This window comes from Rana temporaria, chromosome 9, assembly GCF_905171775.1.
Source record: "Rana temporaria chromosome 9, aRanTem1.1, whole genome shotgun sequence".
Classification (NCBI taxonomy): domain Eukaryota; kingdom Metazoa; phylum Chordata; class Amphibia; order Anura; family Ranidae; genus Rana; species Rana temporaria.
The window spans coordinates 37,027,825-37,048,612 of record NC_053497.1 but is presented as its reverse complement, the minus strand read 5'-3'; the positions used below and the strand labels follow the sequence as shown (position 1 = coordinate 37,048,612).

Sequence of the window (20,788 nt, the reverse complement as noted above, 5' to 3'; positions counted from 1 at the left end):
CATACAGTAAGGCCCCTTTCACACGGGGCGGATCAGTAATGATCCACACCGTGAACCTCCGCTTGCTCAGCGGGGATCGCTCCGTTGATCCCCGCTGAGCCGGCGGATGACAGGGCGGTCCCCGGACACTGTGCAGGGACGGCCCTGTCTTTTCTCCGCTCTACCCTATGGGGGGATCGGATGAACACGGACCGCCTGTCCGTGTTCACCCGATCCGATCCGCCAGACGGATGGAAAAGTAGGTTTTTCCTCCTTCACACTTTGGCGGATCGGATGTCAGCGGGCATGTCACCGCTGACATCCGCTGCTCCATAGAGGAGCACAGAGCGCCCGTTCAGGTCCGCCTAAAAAACTGGCAGGCGGACCTGAACGGCCTCCCGTGTGAAAGAGCCCTAAGTGTTATATTCTGTGGCTTTGCCCACATTTGTTGGCATCTCTCCCCCTGCCATGTCTCCAATATCCTCACACCACCCCTCTTTTACAATACCCCATATTGGATTCTCATTCCTCTTCCTCCTCGTAGATCAGACCACATACAAACACATACAAATTCAGGAGAGACCCCCGATGCCTTCATCCCGCCCCAGCTCCTTGTGCAATGTTTTCATGAACATTCAATAATTCTGAAGCAGTCTGCAGATACCCGGTGCCACCCCTGTGCAATACTCTGCTGGATGCAACCCCATCTGCATGTCCTTTATTCACATTTCAAGAAAATCCTTATAGGCCAAGCGGGCAAATCTAATAAGACGGCAGTGAGATCTCCACAGCCGCAGGTAGGCTCCTCCGCTGAGCCCGACAACCGACGCTCAGCCCCTGGCAGGGAGATAGCAGCTTTCCGATTTCACAGAGGCCCCCACAGAATGACCGCTAGGAGATGTGCCGACCCTCCAATCACACGGTGCCACCATGAGAGACGGGAACCTGAATTCCTTTCTGTCCGCTGGCTGGAAGAGACAGAAAAAGAAGAAAAGGTTACACCAGGAAAATTGGCCCAATTGTCAGGAATGGTTAATAGCTTACAGAGTATCTTTCACCTATATTAACCACTTAAGACCCGGACCATTATGCAGGTTAAGGACCTTGTCCCTTTTTGTGATCCGGCACTGCGTCGCTTTAACTGACAATTGCGCGGTCGTGCGACGTGGCTCCCAAACCAAATCGGCGTCCTTTTTTTCCCACAAATAGAGCTTTCTTTTGGTGGTATTTGATCACCTCTGCGTTTTTTTTTTTTGCGCTATAAACAAAAATAGAGCGACAATTTTGAAAAAAAAGCAATATTTTTTACTTTTTGCTATAATAAATATCCCCCAAAAAAGATAATAAAAAAAAATGTTTTTCCTCAGTTTAGGCCGATACGTATTCTACATATTTTTGGTAAAAAAAAAAATCGCAATAAGCGTTTATCGATTGGTTTGCGCAAAATGTATAGCGTTTACAAAATAGGGGATAGTTTTATGGCATTTTTATTAATCATTTTTTTTTACTACTAATGGCGGCGATCAGCGTTTTTTATTGTAACTGTGACATTATGGCGGACACATTGGGCAGTTTTGACACATTTTTGGGACCATTGTCATTTTCACAGCGAAACGTGCTATAAAAATGCACTGTGATTACTGTGAAAATGGCAATGCAGTGAATGAGTTAACCACTAGGGGGCGCTGTAGGGGTTAAGTGTGACCTCATGTGTGTTTCCAACTGTAGGGGGGCGGGGCTGGACATGTGACGTCAGTGATATCAGGGAACAGACGATCACTGACATTGCCACAGTGAAGAACGGGGAAGGTGTGTTTACACTCAGCTCCCTTCTTCAGCTCCTATGACTGATTGCGGGACACCGGCGGCGATCGGGTCTGCGTGCGCAGTCACGGTGCTTCCCACGCACGCGACCCACGGCTGGGCTCTTAAAGGGGATGTATATATACGCCCCTGTGCCCAGCCGTGTCATTCTGCCGACGTATATCGACGTGCAGCGGTCCTTAAGTGGTTAAAGGGGGAGGAAAACCTTTGGGTCATATAGTTAAGCATAAAATAACTGCCTACAACCAATCAGTTTGTTCCCTTAACCACTTAAAGCGGGGGTTCACCCCAAAAAAAAAATTCTAACATTACAATGAGCTGACCTGTGACACGGACATTATGCTGGTCTTTTTTTTTTTTTTCTTTCGTACATACCGTTTTATCTGTATTTTCTCCCCGGATTCCCCGCAGGAGTGAGCATTCCTATTCACAGGGTAAGTGATTGACGTTCTTCCGACCGGCGCATACAGCGCGTCACGAGTTGCCGAAAGAAGCCGAACGTCGGTGCGCAGGCGCTGTATAGAGCCGACGTTCGGCTTCTTTCGGCAACTCGTGACGCGCTGTATGCGCCGGTCGGAAGAACGTGTCAATCACTTACCCGGTGAATATTTTTTTTAGGGTGAACCCCCGCTTTAAGGACCGCCTCCTGCACATATACGTCGGCAGAATGGCACTGCTGGGCACAAGCACGTACCTGTACGTCCTCTTAAAGTGCCCAGCCGTGGGTCAAGGGCACGCGCCGGACCTGGTCCGAAGCTCCGCGGCCGCGGACTCGATCGCCGCTGGAGTCCCGCGATCGGTCCCCGGAGCTGAAGAACGAGGAGAGCTGTGTGTAAACACAGCTTCCCCGTTCTTCACTGTGGCGATGTCATTGATCGTGCGTTCCCTGATATATGATACGAATGATGTCACACATCCAGCCCCACCCCCCAACACATATGAGGTCACACATAACCCCTACAGCGCCCCCTGTGGTTAACTCCCAAACTGCAATTGTCATTTTCACAGTAAACAATGCATTTTATATAGCATTTTTTGCTGTGAAAATGACAATTGTCCCAAAAATGTGTCAAAATTGTCCGATGTGTCCACCATAATGTCCGGGTCACAAAAAAAATCGATGATCGCCGTCATTAGTAGTAAAAAAAAAATTATTAATAAAAATGCAATAAAACTATCCCCTATTTTGTAAACACTATAAATTTTGCGCAAACCAATCGATAAACGCTTATTGCGATTTATTTTACCAAAAATAGGTAGAAGAATACGTATCGGCCTAAACTGAGAAAAAAAAATAGTTTTTTTATATATTTTTGGGGGATATTTATTATAGCAAAAAGGAAAAAATACTGCATTTTTTTCAAAATTGTCGTTCTATTTTTGTTTATAGCGCAAAAAATAAAAACCGCAGAGGTGATCAAATACCACCAAAAAAAGCTCTATTTGTGGGAAAAAAAGGACGCCAATTTTGTTTGGGAGCCACGTCGCACAACCGCGCAATTGTCAGTTAAAGCGACGCAGTGCCGAATCACAAAAACTGGCCAGGTCCTTTACCTGCATTTTGGTCCGGGTCTTAAATGGTTAAAGAAGAATTCCAAGTATGGATACAGTATATAATACATACACTATATTACCAAAAGTATTGGGACGCCTGCCTTTACACGCACATGAACTTTAGCCGCTTGAAGGCGGCTGGCCGTCATATGACATCCTGGGCTTTGTGGTGGTGATATCTGAATGATGGGTGCAGCTACAGGCATCATTCAAATATCGTCTTTTTCAGCCGGCGATTCTCTACACCATAACAACGATCATATCGTCTGGTCAGCCCCTCCCACCGCCCTTCGATGCTTCTACCGGCTCACCGCTGCGATCAGTGAGTCAGAGAGCGGATCAGCCGGACCAGATGGTCGCCAGAGTCTCTATGATCGTCGGAGGCCGGGCGTAATGCTATGACGTTAAACCCGGCCTCTGTATTCAAACAAACAATCCTTTTTTTTTCTATTTTAGGCTTCCCAGCCTAGAGGTGAGATGTGGGGTCTTATTGACCCCATATGTCACTGTAAAGAGGTCCTGTCATGTCATATTCCTATTTCAAGGGATGTTTAAATTCCTTGTAATAGGAATAAAAGTGATCAAATTTTTTTTTTTTAAAGTGTCAAACTAACATTTTTTACGTAAAATTAACAATAATTTTTTTTATTTTTTTAAAGTGCCCCTGTCCCCGTGTGCTCGCACGCAGAAGCGACCGCATACGCAAGTCCCACCCACATATGAAAACGGTGTTCAAACCACACATGTGAGGTGTTGCCACGAACATTAGAGCGAGAGCAATAATTCTAGCCCTAGACCTCCTCTGTAACTCAAAACATGTAACCAGAAAAATTTTTTAAAGCATCTCCTATGGGGATTTTTAAGTACCGAAGTTTGGCGCCATTCCACGAGCGTGTGCAATTTTGAAGCGTGACATGTTAAGTATCTATTTACTCGACGTAATTTCATCTTTCACATTATGCAAAAAAATCAGGCTAACTTTACTGTTTTTTTAAAACACAAAATTATTTTTTTGCCCAAAAAAAAAACGTGTTTGAAAAATTGCTGCGCAAATACCGCACAAGATAAAAAGTTGCAATGACCACCATTGTATTCTCTAGGGTCTCTGCTAAAAACATTTTTATAATATTTGGGGGTTCTATGTAATTTTCTAGTAAAAAAAAAAAAGTTTTTTTTACATGTAGGAAAGAAATGTCAGAATTGGCCTGGTTGGCAAGTGGTTAATGGCATCCCAGTCTTAGTCCGTAGGGTTCAATATTGAGTTGGCACACCCTTTGGAGCTATAACAGCTTCAACTCTTCTGGGAAGGCTATCCACAAGGTTTAGGAGCGTGCCTATGGGAATGTTTGACCATTCTTCCAGAAACGCATTTGTGAGGTCAGGACTCTGTGCAGGCCAGTCAACTTCCTCCACCCCAAACTCACTCATCCATGTCTTTATGGACCTTGCTTTGTGCACTGGTCCAAATCATTTGGTGGAGGGGGATTATGGTGTGGGGTTGCTTTTCAGGGGTTGGGATTGGCCTCTTATTTACAGTGAAGGGAACTCTTAAGGCCTCAGCATACCAGGACATTTTGGACAATTTCATGCTCCCAACTTTGTGGGAATATTTGGGGGACGGTCCCTTCCTGTTTCAACATGACTGCGCACCAGTGTACAAAGCACTTATCCAATGTGCATGAGGCCTAAACAAAACTGAAGGTTCTCACCACTCTCGAAGCTGCTGCATTTGATACTTACCTCCAATGTGTGGACAGTGCATGTTTCTACAATTTTCATTAAATATCAGTAAAAATAATTTAACCACTTAGCAACCAACCCACACACATATACTGTGTCAGGGTGGCCACTCTGTGCCAGATCACGTGCCTAGTACGTGATCTGACACTTCCGGGTCTGGGGCACGCGTGCACCCCGCCGGCAACCCGCTCTTGCTGTGATTGGACACAGCGGGAGCCAATCAGCGGGTTCGCCGAATGCGATGTCCACTGGGGCCTGCCAATCGATCAGGGAAAGAGGCAGAACGGTGGTCTGCCTATGTAAACAAGGCAGACTGCCGTTCTCTGACAGGGGAATGATCTGATCCTGTGTTCCTGCTAAGCAGTACAACGGATCTTTACATTCCCCCAATCAAAGCACCTCCCCCACAGTTAGTAATCACTCCCAGGAACACATATAACCCTTTGATTGCCCCTGATGTTAACCCTTTCTCAGCCAGTGTCATTAGTACAGTGACAGAGCATATTTTTTTTTAGCACCGATCACTATATTAGTGTCACTGATCCCCAAAATGTGAAAAGTGTCAGTTAGGTGTCCAATTTGTCCGCCGCAATACCGCAGTCCCACTGTAATTCACTGATTGCCGCCATTACTAGTAAAAAATAAAAAAAATATGAAAAAAAATAAATTAAAATATACCAGAGCTTGTATTACGTTATAACGTTTGCGCATAACAATCAATTTACACGTATTGTTTTTTTTGTTTTGTTTTTTAAATCAAATATAGCAGAATACATATTGGCCTAAATTGATGAAGAAATTTGATTTTTTTTTAATTACTTTAATCGGGTATGTTTTATAGCAGAAAGTAAATATATATATATATATATATCTATATAGATATACACATATATAGATATATATTTAAAATTGTCGGTCATTTTTTGTATATAGCGCAAAAAAAATTATAAAAACCGCAGAGGTGATCAAATACCACAAAAAAAATCTCTATTTGTGGGGGGGGGGGGGGGGTTGGATTATAAGCTCTAATGAGCAGGATTCCTACTGTATTAAAGTGTATTGTATTTGTACTGTCTACCCTCAAGTTGTAAATCGCTGCGTAAACTGTTGGCGCTATATAAATCCTGAATAATAATAATAATTGTATACAATGTAACTTTACTGACAATACGATCCCCTTTCCCTTCTTTAGGACTGGTCTACATTACTGTACAGCTGCAAGTTAGAGGCCAACATACATTTCTAACCCATAATTTACAAGGCAGTCTCTTACCTAATCTGTATTTATCTTTGGCCTCTGATCGTTCTTGTGCATCGAAATACCAGACAGTAATTGCATACCTGTGGGTGAAGAAGAAAAACAGGAGTGTCACTATACACAGACTGTTGGCCTGTACACACGATCCGAATATCGTACAATTTGTTTCGCTTTATAGTCGCAAGTAGAAATTAAATAGGTTATTAAAGTCACGAAAATTCTTGTACGACAGAAAATAAAATCGGAAGTGATGTCATGTGTTGTAATGTATTTGTGTTGTATTTTTGGACGACAACTGTACTGACTAAATGAAAATCGTACGATCTGGCATCGTACGAGGTAAATTTTCGTGCTTGTCCGATCGAATAATATCGGATGAACAGTCGTGATCGGCTCTCGAAAGAAGTGTACACACGAACCCGAAAATCGTACGATTCTTCCTCGAACTATCGTTTTCGTCCGATATTCGGATTGTGTGTACGGGCCATTAGGCCTAATAAACACGGATGTATAAATAGTGGGCGTATATCTGCGCCTGGGATCCACAGCGGCCACATACAGCCGGCTATAAATGAATGGTTATGATTGGTTGTAAGCGCAGGTTTATGCTGCTACTAAAGCCGACCATAGATGGTTCCATGCTAAACTGGCCGAGATTCGAAACCATCTACGGCAGGGGTCTCAAACTGGCGGCCCTCCAGCTGGATGATAGGAGGCAATCCTATCCCTGTTGATGCCTCATATGGAGAAACGCAGCGTTGGGCGGAGCAACAGAACCTGACGTCACCACGCCCCAGTTGACTGGCTCGAGCTGCGGCTGGAAGATAGCTTTGTTTTTAAACTGTTCTGCTGAAAAGTTTTGTATGGATGTCAGTAACCCTGCATTTTGGAATAAAAGGAATTTTAACTTTTTAGTAATACTGCACCATGAAGCTTTTCATTTTTCCTTTCCACAATATCCTCGCCTATTACATTTTTTGCTGGGAGTGAACCTTGGTTGCGCAATACTTGTTTGCAGTTTCCAGACGTTTGGTGGAGGAGAGGAGCTGACTGGAGAAACGATCGGCTGCTGTGGAGTCTCGTGAGTGACCCCTTGTTTGAGCTCGCATGATCTCCGTGATAGAGATCCTAAGGATCCGGTAAGCGGCCCCTTTGTATGTTATTTTCCGTCTGTTTGGCTGAAATATTGGATGAAGATTTGCTTCCATGTACCTCTGATTACAGCAAGCTGTTTCACGGTCGTCTTTAATTGGACATTATTATATGTTTTTGGGTTGAGCCTAATGAACCAAATTCAGGCCAAACTATAGTCTACACATTTGCACTCTATTTGCATTTACAATTGGTTGCGCATTTGTTACACATTTTTTTGACACTTTTCTCTTAGCTGTTTATTCCAGCTAATCTGTTATTCCAGCACTGATTATATTGATAGATTGAGCTCTTTTGATTACTTTTCATAAATTTTCTCCTTTTTAAGAAAGATCTTTTGGACTGTCACTTTTTACACCAGTATTTATTTATTGGGGGTATTTGCATTTTTGCACATTGTGGCTTTTCCTGATAGTAGCATTTTTTGCACAGGGGGGGTAGCGCGGATTTTCCACGCTTTACATTAGAGCTGCACGATTCTGGGGAAAATGAGAATCGTGATTCTTTTGCTTAGAACAAAGATCACGATTCTTTAAAAGGGTAAACCTTTATTTTATTAATTTAATTATTTTATCTTTTCACTTAACTTTATTGCTATCACACAGGAGAAAACAATTCCCTGTGTGATAGCAATTGGAGGTGACAGGTTCTCTTTATTGACCCTGTCACCTCCAAAAAACAGGAATTTTAGCACTGTGCTAGAACTCCTGTTACAGCTGAGATGGGAAGAGCACAGCTCACCCCTCTCACTGTGAACATAGGCGGCAGGGACAGGAGACAGACTTGGCGGCCGGGGGGAGGAGGGGGGGGTGACGGAATCCCGAAGACAGAGCCAGCCGAGAGATGTATACGGGGGGGGGGGGGGGAGGACGGACAGCAGCACACATTTTCTGCTAGAAAGCAACTCACCGCCCGTATGTTGAAACTGGCTCCGCTCTGCTCGCACACAGCCCCGCCTCCTCCTAACCCCACGCTGTGATAGACAGAACACATCCCAGCATTGGACCCGCATTCTGTCTATCACAGCGCAGGGGGTTAGGAGGAGGCGGGGCTGTGAGTGCGAGCAGAGCGGAGCCAGTTTCAATGTGTGTTTTACTGCTCTTCGATCCACGTGTGTGCCGATCCGAAATCATTGATCCGTCAATGACACGAAAATCGCGGGTCATCCGGCATGGTGATCGTGTGGGGGGGTGAATCAAGATTGCGATTTTATCTCGATTAATCATGCAGCTCTACTTTACATTGATGACTACAGACATTTTATAGGTACACACACACACATTATATACAGGCAGATATACTCACCGCATGGCATAGGCTGGTTTTACTTCATGAGGATTTCGTCGATCTGACCAGAATATCAACAGACGGTCAAATACTGGCTCAATATTGGCTACAACTGATCGGCCTTCTGGGAAGATTTGTAGGAGTCCCCCATGGACCTAAAAAAAAAAAAGATGAAGGAAAATATAAATTGTAATTTTTTATTTCTTTTTAACTAGTAATCGATCTTTAGGGTGAACACATCAGGATATACTTGCTGTGGATCATTTTAGCTCATTCCAGCATTGCAGAAGTCAAATCAAAGTGTGTGCTCTCTGTCCCCCTATACCAGCAATAGCTGAGCTTAGCATTGTTGGTATAGGGGAAGAGAAAGTATCCACTTCAGCTCCGGAAGATTTTACCCCCTTCATGACTAGGCCATTTTTTGTGGTTTAGCACTGTGCTACTTTAACTGGCAATTGCGCGGTCATGCAACATTGTACCCAAACTAAATTTATATCATTTATTTTCACACAAATAGAGCTTTCTTTTGGTGGGATTTGATCACTACTGGGTTATTTTTTGTTATATAAAATGAAAAACTAGGAACATTTAAAAACACAACAAAAAAAAAAAAAACAATACTTTTTACTTTCTGCTATAAAACATATCCAATAAAAAAAATCAAACTATTCAGAAATTTAAGCCAAATTGTACTGTGCCACACATGTCTTTTGTAAAAAGAAATCCCAATAAATGTATATTGATTGGTTTGCATGAAAGTTATAGGCGCAGATCCACAAAGATCTGCACCGGCGCAGCGTATCTAAGATACGCTACGCCGCCGTAACTTACTTGGCTTTCTTCCAAATCCACAACGAATTTGCACCGTAAGTTACGGCGGCGTAGCGTATCTCTCGCGGCGTAACAGCGCGTAATTCAAATCGGCGAGGAGGGGGCGTGTTTCATTTAAATGAAGCGCGTCCCCGATCCGAACAAACTGCGCATGCGCCGTCCCTAAATTTCCCGCCGTGCATTGCGCTAAATGACGTCGCAAGGACGTCATTGGTTTTGACGTGGACGTAAATTACGTCCAGCCCCATTCACGAACGACTTACGCAAACAAAATAAAAATTTTAAAATTTGACGCGGGAACGACGGCCATACTTAACATTGCGTACGCCACCAGATAGCAGCTTTAACTATACGCCGAAAAAAGCAGACTAGAAACGACATAAAGGAATGCGACGGCCGCTCGTACGTTCGTGGATCGTCGGAAATAGCTAATTTGCATACTCGACGCGGAATACGATGGGAACGCCACCCAGCGGACGTCGAAGAATTGCATCTTAGATCCGAAGGCGTACGAAGACGTACGCCTGTCGGATCTAACCCAGATGCCGTCGTATCTTGTTTTGAGGATTCAAAACAAAGATACAACGCGGGAAATTTGAAAGTACGCCGGCGTATCACTAGATACGCCAGCGTACTCTCTTTGTGGATCTGCCCCATAGTGTCTATAAACAATGTGATATATACCTTGGAGTTTTTCACATTTTTTTTACTACTAGTAATAGTGACGATTAGCAACTTATAATGGGACTGTAATAGCGCAGCAGTACAATCTGACACTAACTGACTGACACTGACATCACCAGTGACACTAATAAAGTGATCAGTGCTAATAATATACACTCTCACTCTACTAATGACACTGGCTGGGAAAGGGTTAACATTTAGGGGTAATCAAGGGGTTAAAGTGGTTGTAAACCCTTACAAACCACTTTTACCTACAGGTAAGCCTAGATTAAAGCTTACCTGTAGGTACAACAAATATCTCCTAAACCTACACGGTTTAGGAGATATTTGCAAAAAAGACGGGCACCGATACAGTGCAGGTGCACTGAGCGTGCTGTTTCTAACGACGATTGTGCCGTGACTGGCGGCTCCTGTGCGCGTGCATGAGAGTGACGTCATCGCGGCTCTGGACAGTCACAGCGCCGGAGCCGCGATACCCAGAAGTCACTCCGGGAGAGATGGCGGCGATGGAGGAAGGGAACGACGACCGATGCGGGGGCTTTGCTCTCAGGTAAGTAATTCATAATGAGCTAGTATGCTATGCAGTCCGCAAGTGCTGAACATACACAGCTTTTGAATCAGCAAGTGCGCTTGCTCCTGCAATACTGGGAAAGAGCGTCCAATGTCTGCCATGTCCTAGAAGTAAGCCAGGGCATAGGAGTCAGAGTATTTCGGCCAGGCTTCATGGATGAAACAAAAGACCTACATGTATTGCATTTGCATTAACCATTTGATCTCCGGAAGATTTACCCCTTTTCATAACCAGGCCATTTTTTACAATACGGCATTGCGTTACTTTAACTCAGAGTTTCGACGAAGCCCGGGCGACAGGTCGCAATTGCGACTAGAATTGGCGACCTGGGGCGGCACAGCTGGGGTATCCTGCGTCTCCGTGCGCCCCCACCTCCCCCGCCGCATGATCGCATTGGGCTGCGCCGGCCGGTAATTGAGGCCACGGCTTTGCGCCCCTTTGCTAGCCTTTGGTTCCTTCTGTGATCTGGCGCCATCTTGTGGTGGCCGTTGGTATGACAAGACAACCAGCAATGCTAATAGAGCTTCCCCTGACTGTTTTCACTGCCATCTCCTTCCCTCTAATTATAACCCCCAAACAATATATATATATTTTATTCTAACACCCTAGAGAATAAAATGGCGGTCGTTGTAATACTTTCTGTCACACTTTTTGGGGGGAAAAAAATCACTTTTTTTAATTAAAAAAATAAGACAGCAGTAAAGTTAGCCCAATTTTTTTATATTGTGAAAGATAATGTTACGCTGAGTAAATTGATACCCAACATGTCACGCTTGAAAATTGCGTCCGCTCGTGGAATGGCGACAAACTTTTACCCTTTAAAATCTCTATAGGCAACGTTTAAAAAATTCTACAGGTTGCATGTCTTGAGCTACAGAGGAGGTCTAGGGCTAGAATTATTGCTCTCGCTCTACCAAACTTAGCGATACCTCGCAAACACCGCTTTCATATGCGGGCGCTACTTACGTATGCGTTCACTTCTGCGTGCGAGCTCGGCGGGACGGGAGTGTTCCTGGCTCCTAACTTTTTTAGCTGGCTCCTAGATTCCAAGCGAAATTGGCAAGCCCTGCTTTAACTGAATATTGTCGTCCAACGTTGTACCCAAATAAAATGTATGTCCTTTTTTTTCCACAAATAGAGCTTTCTTTTGGTGGTATTCTATCACCTCTGCGGTTTTTATTTTTTGCGCTAAACAATTTTGAAAAAATAAATAAAACAATATCTTTTACTTTCTGCTATAAAACATATCCAATAGAAAAACTGAAAAAAAAAGTATGAAAATTTAGGCCAATATGTATTCTGCTACATAGTTTTTATCTATTTTTGACAGGGACCATTCCCCACTTCTGCGGCCCCGTTCCCTCGGAAGTTTGGCCCCTCCTCCTTCCTCCGCCGCCAGACCAATTAGAAAGCACAGCAGGCTTCGCGCAGTAGGGAGCGGGCTGTGAAGCCAAAATGCTTCACTGCCAGGTTCCCTTACCAGGAATGGAGGCGGCTGTACCCGACAGGTAAGTGTCCATATATTAAAAGTCAGCAGTTGCAGTATTTGTAGCTATGTAGCGCTAATACCTGTGTAAGGATATGGAAAGAACCCACATCTAAAGATAACAAACCAATAGGTAGATTCACGTAGAAGAGCCTAAACTTGCGCCGGCGTAGCTTAGCGTGTTTAGGCTATGCCGCCGTAAGTTAGCTAGGCAAGTACATGATTCTAAATAAACAAAAAGCCGCGCCCAATAAGTAGAAATGAAAGAAACTTTTTCTACAGGAGAAAAGTTAACAAAAAGTCCAAGAAAAGAGTCCTTATATTGATAAGCAAAGCTCTCAATATGACAATCAATAAGTGTATTCTTTAGGCCCCGTACTCACGACCAAACATGTCTGCTGAAACTGGTCCGCAGACCAGTTTCAGCAGACATGTTTGGCCGTGTGTTGGCCCGAGCGGACCATTTTGGGACGGATCGGACAGGTTTCCAGCGGACAACTGTTTCCCGGACTTGTTTTAAAACAGTCCGCTGGAAACCTGTCCGCCCGGACATGTACGGTCGTCTGTACAGACCTACCGTACATGTCCTGCCGCCCGCATCCCTCGCATGCGTCGAATGACTTCGACGCATGCGTGGAAGCATATTTAAGGCGGCCCGCCCACGTCGCCGCATCATTGTCGCGGCGACACCGCGGACACGCCCCGCGTAATGTTTACGCGCGGGCTTCTGTTCGATGGTGTGTATAGCCATCGAACAGAAGTCCCCGGGCAGTCCCCGGCCAGACATGTCCGATGGAAACGGTCTGCAGACCGTTTTCATCGGACATGTCCTGCCGTGAGTACAAGGCCTAAAAGGTTGCTCGTGTTGTAATATTGGATCTTTCAATCACCCGGTGACATATCATACAAATCGTGAGATCCCTCCACCGAGAGTAATGAGCCTCTAACCAGATGGCAAGTAATCAGAGCAGTTGGCTATAGACCAGCCACGGCCTTTAGATTCCCAGACGTCCCAGGACAGGACCAATAGTATCACGACCTTGGCTAAATCATTCGCTCCAATAGCGGGAGTATAAAAAAGAAAAGACGCATATAGCGTAATACCGCTGGGTAACAAATATTTATTAAAAAGTAATGTACTTACAGCAATCAGTATTAAAAACAGCGTGTGTTTTAAAATGCCGGCCGGCATGCAGGAGCCCTCCTCCCGTTTCGTCACAGGGGGACGTTCTCAATGGGGTCCCCATTGAGAACGTCCCCTTGTGACGAAACGCGTTTGGGAGGCTACGCCAGTGACGTCACCACGCTCGGGAGGAGGGCTCCTGCATGCCGGCCGGCATTTTAAAACACACGCTGTTTTTAATACTGATTGCTGTAAGTACATTACTTTTTAATAAATATTTGTTACCCAGCGGTATTACGCTATATGCGTCTTTTCTTTTTTATACTCCCGCTATTGGAGCGAATGATTTAGCCAAGGTCGTGATACTATTGGTCCTGTCCTGGGACGTCTGGGAATCTAAAGGCCGTGGCTGGTCTATAGCCAACTGCTCTGATTACTTGCCATCTGGTAAGAGGCTCATTACTCTCGGTGGAGGGATCTCACGATTTGTATGATATGTCACCGGGTGATTGAAAGATCCAATATTACAACACGAGCAACCTTTAAAGAATACACTTATTGATTGTCATATTGGGAGCTTTGCTTATCAATATAAGGACTCTTTTCTTGGACTTTTTGTTAACTTTTCTCCTGTAGAAAAAGTTTCTTTCATTTCTACTTATTGGGCGCGGCTTTTTGTTTATTTATGTTGATTGTGTACTTCGCACGATAGCTGCTGCCTTGATATTATTGTGTTGCAGCGCAGTTTTTTTGTTTCTTAAGTACATGATTCTCAAGGTACTTGCCTGCTAAGTTACGACGGCGTAGCCTAAATGGGCGGGCGTTTAAGGGCGCCTAATTCAAATTTGTTGGAGGGGGCGTGTTTTATGTTAATGAGGCTTGACCTCACGTTTTTTACGTTTTTTCTAAACTGCGCAGGCGCCGGGTGCCTACATTTCCCAGTGTGCATTGCGGCTAAGCACGCCACACAGGCCTATTGATTTTGACGTGGACGTAAACGACGTAAATCCCAATTCGCGGACAACTTACGCAAACAATGTAAAAAATTTGAAACTCGCGGCGGGAACGGCGGCCATACTTAACATTACTATTCCACTAGGGCCTAGCTCTAACTTTACGCGGCCTATCTCTTACGTAAACGGCGTAAAAGTACTGCGTCGGCCGGGCGTACGTTCGGGAATCGGCGTATCTACTAATTTGCATAATCTACGCCGACCGCAATGGAAGCGCCACCTAGCGGCCATCCAAAATATTGCAATCTAAGATAGGACGGCGCAAGGGTGGCTTCACCACAGGAAAGTGCATGAAGTGACTAGAGTCCAAATAAATGTGGATAAAGATGGCTTCACCGTGAGGAGATCTTGAAGATGGAACAACAGCTTGACACAAGTGCCACCACCAATGGTAGAAAAGGGGCTTACCAAATGCAAAAGACTAGGGAAGATATATACCGCCCAAGTCACCAAAGGCTTGTATCGATCACCCTAATCTAAACAGCTGGTCCTGGATCCAAACGGCTAATCGACTTGATGATCCCAAATCACGGTGTAAATCATAAATTCATAGAGGCTTAATGCATCCTATGCATTAAGGTAAAAAAACACCTGGCAGTGACCGGCCCCCCAGCCCCTCCATTTTACTTACCTGAGCCCCGAATTTCCCTCAGCTGGGACGCGCTGTTCCTCTCTCCACTGGGTCCCGGCTCTTGATTGGATAGATTGAGAGAAGCGCAGCCATTTGCTCCCGCTGCCATCAATCAAGTCCAATGACGGGGGCACCGGGGAGTCCGGCATTCGTGTCTTTGGATGCAAATGCTGGACTCGGGAGCGCGCCCACAAGATAACCCCCCCCCCCGGACAGCGCTTCTACTAGGAGGTAATCTGATGTGGGGAGCAGGGCTCGACAAATCCCAGGCTCCAGGTCGCCATGGCGACTAGAAATGGTGTCCTGGCGACTTAGCTTGGAAGGTGGGCAAAAAAAAAAAAATGTTTTTGTGAGCTGGCGCCATCTGGTGGTGAGCCGTTGGTATTACAAGTTATTACCACCATATGTGTGAGCTGGCGCCATCTGGTGGTGGCCGTTGGTATTATAAGTTAAGCATTACAAGTTAAACAACAATTCTAATGTCATTTTTCACTATTTTTCACTGCCATCTTCTTCCCTCTAATTAGAACCCCCAAACATTATATATATTTTTTATCCTAACACCCTAGAGAATAAAATGGAGATCGTTGCAATACTTTCTGTCACGCCGTATTTGCGCAGCGGTCGTACAAGCGCACTTTTTGGGGGGAAAATTACACTTTTTTTAATTTTAAAAATAAGACAACAGTAAAGTTATCCCCATTTTTTTTTATATTATGAAAGATAATGTTACGCCAAGTAAATTCATACCCAACATGTCACGCTTCAAAATTGCGTCCGCTCGTGGAATGCAGACAAACTTTTACCCTTTAAAATCTTCATAGGCGACGTTTAAAAAAATCTACAGGTTGCGTGTTTTGAGTTACAGAGGAGGACTAGGGCTAGAATTATTGCTCTCGCTCTACCAATCGCGGCGATACCTCACATGTGTGGTTTGAACACCGTTTACATATGCGGGCGCTGCTCACGTATGTGTTCGCTTCTGCGTGCAAGCTCGTCGGGACAGGGTGCGTTTTCTGGCTCCTAACTTTTTTAGCTGGCTCCTAGATTCCAAGCAAATTTGTCAAACCCTGGTGGGGAGGAACCGCGAGAGCCGCCGAGGGACCCCAGAAGAGGATGTTCGGGGCCACTCTGTGCAAAACTAGCTGCACAATCACTTTAAGGTCTCAGCATACCAAGAGATTTTGGACAATTTCATGCTCCCAACTTTGTGGGAACAGTTTGGGGATGGCCCCTTCCTGTTCCAACATGACAGCGCACCAGTGCACAAAGCAAGGTGCATAAAGACATGGATGAGCGAGTTTGCCTCAACCATTCTATAGAACACCTTTGGGATGAATTAGAGTAGAGACTGCGAGCCAGGCCTTCTCGTCCAACATGAGTGCCTGACCTCACAAATGCTCTTCTGGAAGAATGGTCAAACGTTCCCATAGACACACTCCTAAACCTTGTGGACAGCCTTCCCAGAAGAGTTGAAGCTGTTATAGCTGCAAAAGGTGAATATTGAACCCTACGGACTAAGACTGGGATGCCATTAAAGTTCATGTGCGTGTAAAGGCACGTGTCCCAATACTTTTGGTAATATAGTGTATGTAATGTTTTTTGAGAACTGTCTCTGCAGATCGAATAGAGGAAATGAGGGTCAGAGATTGTAGAAATGCTACATTGTTGGATGGGGATATCCTGCAGAAGACTGGGAACATTTTACATGATGCTAATAGAGATCAATACTATTACCCTAATCAACGTCCCATTACAGCCAGCTAAAGTCCAAGGGCCGCACCATCATGTACCAAAGAGCTGCAGATTGGGGCACAAGGGTTTTAGGCGTTCTTAAGCCTTACCTGTGTGTCCCAGTTTTGATTTAGGTAGTATATGCAAGTTAAGCAGCGTCCATCTCTGTTTGGGTTGTCCACGTGCCGTACGTATCCCATCCCATTGCCTGGGTAACAAGCCACCATTCCCTAGAAGACAAAAAAAATACCATTACATATACAGTGTTACATTACAGTGGGGTTACTTAGTGTACTGAAGAAATGTTATTACTATTGTCAAGTATTATGCAGCTGGTTTCCAACTACTTTCCAAAATACATGAAAGATAAAGAATTAAAAATATATATGAGGGAGGCAATGAACTTAATCAGAGGAGAAAATTGATGGATATGTTGTATTCTGGGAGTGAAAAATACTGGCGTTACCATCGGCAAACCAATTTAGCTGTTAAAGACAGGAGGGCACAAAGGCCTAGTGCATTACCACCAGGGCCGGCCCTATGATGGGACCAGGTGGTACCATGGGTACCAGGCAGCACTTTTAGGGGGGCAGCATACTGATGCCCACCAGCCCGTTGCACCAGCTCCGCTACCCAAATAAAATTGATGTCCTTTTTTCCCCACAAATAGAGCTTTCTTTTGGTGATATTTGATCACCTCTGCGGTTTTTATTTTTTGTGCTATAAATATATATATTTTTTAACTTTTTGCTATAATAAATATCCCCAAAATTTAGAAAAATAAACTATTTCCTTCAGTTTAGGCCAATATGTATTCTTCTACATATTTTTGGTACCAAAAAAAAACACAATTAGCGTACATTGATTAGTTTGCGCAAAAGACATTGTGGCCGCCGGCAATTCACAGGTCCCTTTATACTCCTGGATACATGTATAGAGCCATGGCAGGTCCTTTTATACACCTATATGCATGTATAGAGCCATGACAGGCCCTCTTTATACATCTATAGAGCCATGACAGGCCCTTGTTATACTCCTTTATACATGTATAGAGCCATGACAGGTCCTCTTTATACTCCTATATACATTTATAGAGCCATGGCAGGTCCTCTTTATATTCCTTTACATGTAAAGAGTAATGACAGGTCCTCTATATACATGTATAGAGCCATGACAGGTCCTCTTTATACTTCTTTATACATGTATAGAGCCATGACAGGTCCTCTTTATACTTCTTTATACATGTATAGAGCCATGACAGGTCCTCTTTATACATGTATAGAGCCATGACAGGTCCTCTTTATACATGTATAGAGTCATAACAGGTCTATACTTCTTTATACATGTATAGAGCCATGACAGGTCCTCTTTATACATGTATAGAGTCATAACAGGTCTATACTTCTTTATACATGTATAGAGCCATGTCAAGTACTCTTTATAGTCCTATATACATTTATAGAGCCATGACAGGTCCTCTTGATATTCCTTTACATGTATAGAGCAATGACAGGTCCTCTTTATACTCCTTTATACATGTATAGATCCATGACGGGTCCCCTTTAGTTATCATGATATAAAATAATCAATGTGGGGGCCTTTTGGTTGGCGTGATTTTTTTTATGGGGGGGGGGGGAGGGGCAGCGTTTCATTCTTGGTCCCAGGCAGCACATGTCTTGGGCCGGCACTGATTACCACCACATTTTAATGAATACAAAAGCCAAATATTCACAAACACAAGAAGGTCCAAGCGTTTCAAAGCTCAACTCCAGCTTTAGGCAATGTCATAATTGCTGTAGTTGTAAAGCAGACACGTTTCGGAGAATATGCCCCCTTCCTCAGGGTATGTCCCCCGAAACTTGTGAGCTTTCCAACCACAGCATCTATGACATTGCCTAAAGCTGGAAATGCTTGTATCTTCCCATGTTTGCGAGTATGTTTTTGGTTCTTGTATTTAATAAAATTTGCACCCTCCTATCCCATATCACAGTTTTGTCTGGAGGTTCCCCCCTTGAGGAGGGTAGCAACGGTTTGAGCACTACATGTACACCATTGGATGTAGGACTGAGGGAGTGTTATGATCTTGTGATCATCTTGTGGACAAAACCACTTCAGCTGTTTATATTAATAGACAAGATAATGGTTAGGTTCACGTAGAGAATTTAGGAAGTTATATACTCGAGTATAAGCCGACCAAATATAAGCCGAGGCGCCTAATTTTACCACAAAAAAACTGGGAAAACGTATTGACTCGAGTATAAGCCTAGAGTGAGAAATGCAGCGGCTACTGTAAGTGGAAAAGAGGGTCAACAACGCCCATCTGCGGCCTCACTGTGCCCATTTGCAGCCTCACTGTGCCCATCTCCCCGCTTACTGTGCCCATCTCCCTGCCTCATGTACCTGATCTCCATAACACCGGCACTGTGACATGCAGTCAGTCTAGTCGGCGGCCATCCAGTGTAACAAAACCCGGCCTCCTCCTCGTCCTCATTCGTGACGGAACACCGATTCAGTTTCCCAGAAGTGAGTCAGTGTTCCGCCTATCAGGAACGGGGACGAGGAAAAGGCGGGGCTTTGTTACACTGGACGGCCACCGACTAGACTGCACGTCACAGCGCCGGGAGATCATGAGGCTGCAGATAGACACAGTGAGACTCGAGTATAAGCTGAGGGGGGCATTTTCAGCACAAAAAATTGTGCTGAAAAACTCGACTTATACTCAAATATACACAGTAGGTAGGCCTTAATGGTCAGCTAATAATGCTGTGCTATGTCCATACAGAGAAAAGCAATAGGTTTGTATTGATATCGGTCCCAATAACTGCACATACATACCTTCCCTTCCCTCTCCTGCGCTCTGTTCGACCACAGAGGTAAGGAAACGTTCTTCCTCACCCCATACGTCAGTGCTGAGTGCCTTAGTGGCCCATCATCACCAAGCACCAGCACTCCCACGTGGGGGCAAGAAGAGTGAACCGCATGCTTCTCACACCAAGAAGTACTGAGGTATTGGTTTTGCTCCCGCTAGCTGAATGGAGTGGCACGGAAAGCAAAAAAAATAACATTTGTGCTATTGGCCGGGCCGGATTAAATGTGAACCTGCTGCCCCCACATGAGCAAAACATAAGTACATTTGCAGGATTAGGGTTGAGTCTACAGCAGGGGTGGCAAACACAAGGCCCGCGGGCCGAATATGGCCCGCCAGACCTTGCCATGTGGCCCGCGCATCCGTGATCCGAACGGGTCGATCCGCGGAGCGCACCGCTGCCTCGGCCTTAGGAAAGGCCGTGGCTTCGGCCTAGTGCCGGAGCGGTCGGCCATCTTGGTACACCCGGCGGTGTCGGCTGCCTAAGTCCCACCTTCTAGAGCCTGCAGCTCCTATGATTGAGGTCCCGGAGATCCAATCCCCGGACCGCGGGACGTGCGACATCCATCATAGGCGCCGCAGACTCCACAAGGCGGCAATTACAAGCCTCCTCCAGTCCATACCATGCACTGCAAAGATCCTGGCTCTGGCGGGGGGCTCTGCTTTCTGGCTGACTGGCTGGCTGCATGTCAGGTAGGTGAGGTCAGTGTATGTCAGGTAGGTGAGGTCAGTGTATGTCAGGTAGGTGAGGTCAGTGTATGTCAGGTAGGTCCATGTGTGTCAGGTAGGTCCATGTAGGTCAGTGTATGTCAGGTAGGTCAGTGTATGTCAGGTAGATGAGGTCAGTGTATGTCAGGTAGGTCCATGTAGGTCAGTGTATGTCAGGGAGGTCCATGTATGTCAGGTAGGTCCATGTATGTCAATGTATGTCAGTGTAGGTCAGTGTATGTCAGTGTAGGTCAGTGTATGTCAGGTAGGTCAGTGTATGTCAGGTAGGTGAGGTCGGTGTATGTCAGGTAGGTGAAGTCGGTGTATGTCAGGTAGGTCCATGTATG

General features: G+C 45.0%; 1 protein-coding gene across 3 annotated transcripts in view; it reads right to left on the bottom strand.

The window, feature by feature from the left end:
• Positions 1 to 335: 335 nt before the first annotated feature.
• The window catches only part of EGLN2 (egl-9 family hypoxia inducible factor 2), a 63,124-nt gene continuing 42,671 nt past the window's right edge, over positions 336 to 20,788 (bottom strand). For all 3 annotated transcript variants that reach the window (XM_040323182.1, XM_040323180.1, XM_040323181.1), the window contains exons 3-6: positions 16,978 to 17,097; positions 8,813 to 8,949; positions 6,371 to 6,438; positions 336 to 947 (exon numbers count right to left, since the gene is read on the bottom strand). In XM_040323182.1, the coding sequence (XP_040179116.1) occupies positions 895 to 947; positions 6,371 to 6,438; positions 8,813 to 8,949; positions 16,978 to 17,097 (378 nt within the window). In that variant the 3' untranslated portion in view covers positions 336 to 894. The remainder of the gene's footprint in view (positions 948 to 6,370; positions 6,439 to 8,812; positions 8,950 to 16,977; positions 17,098 to 20,788) is intronic.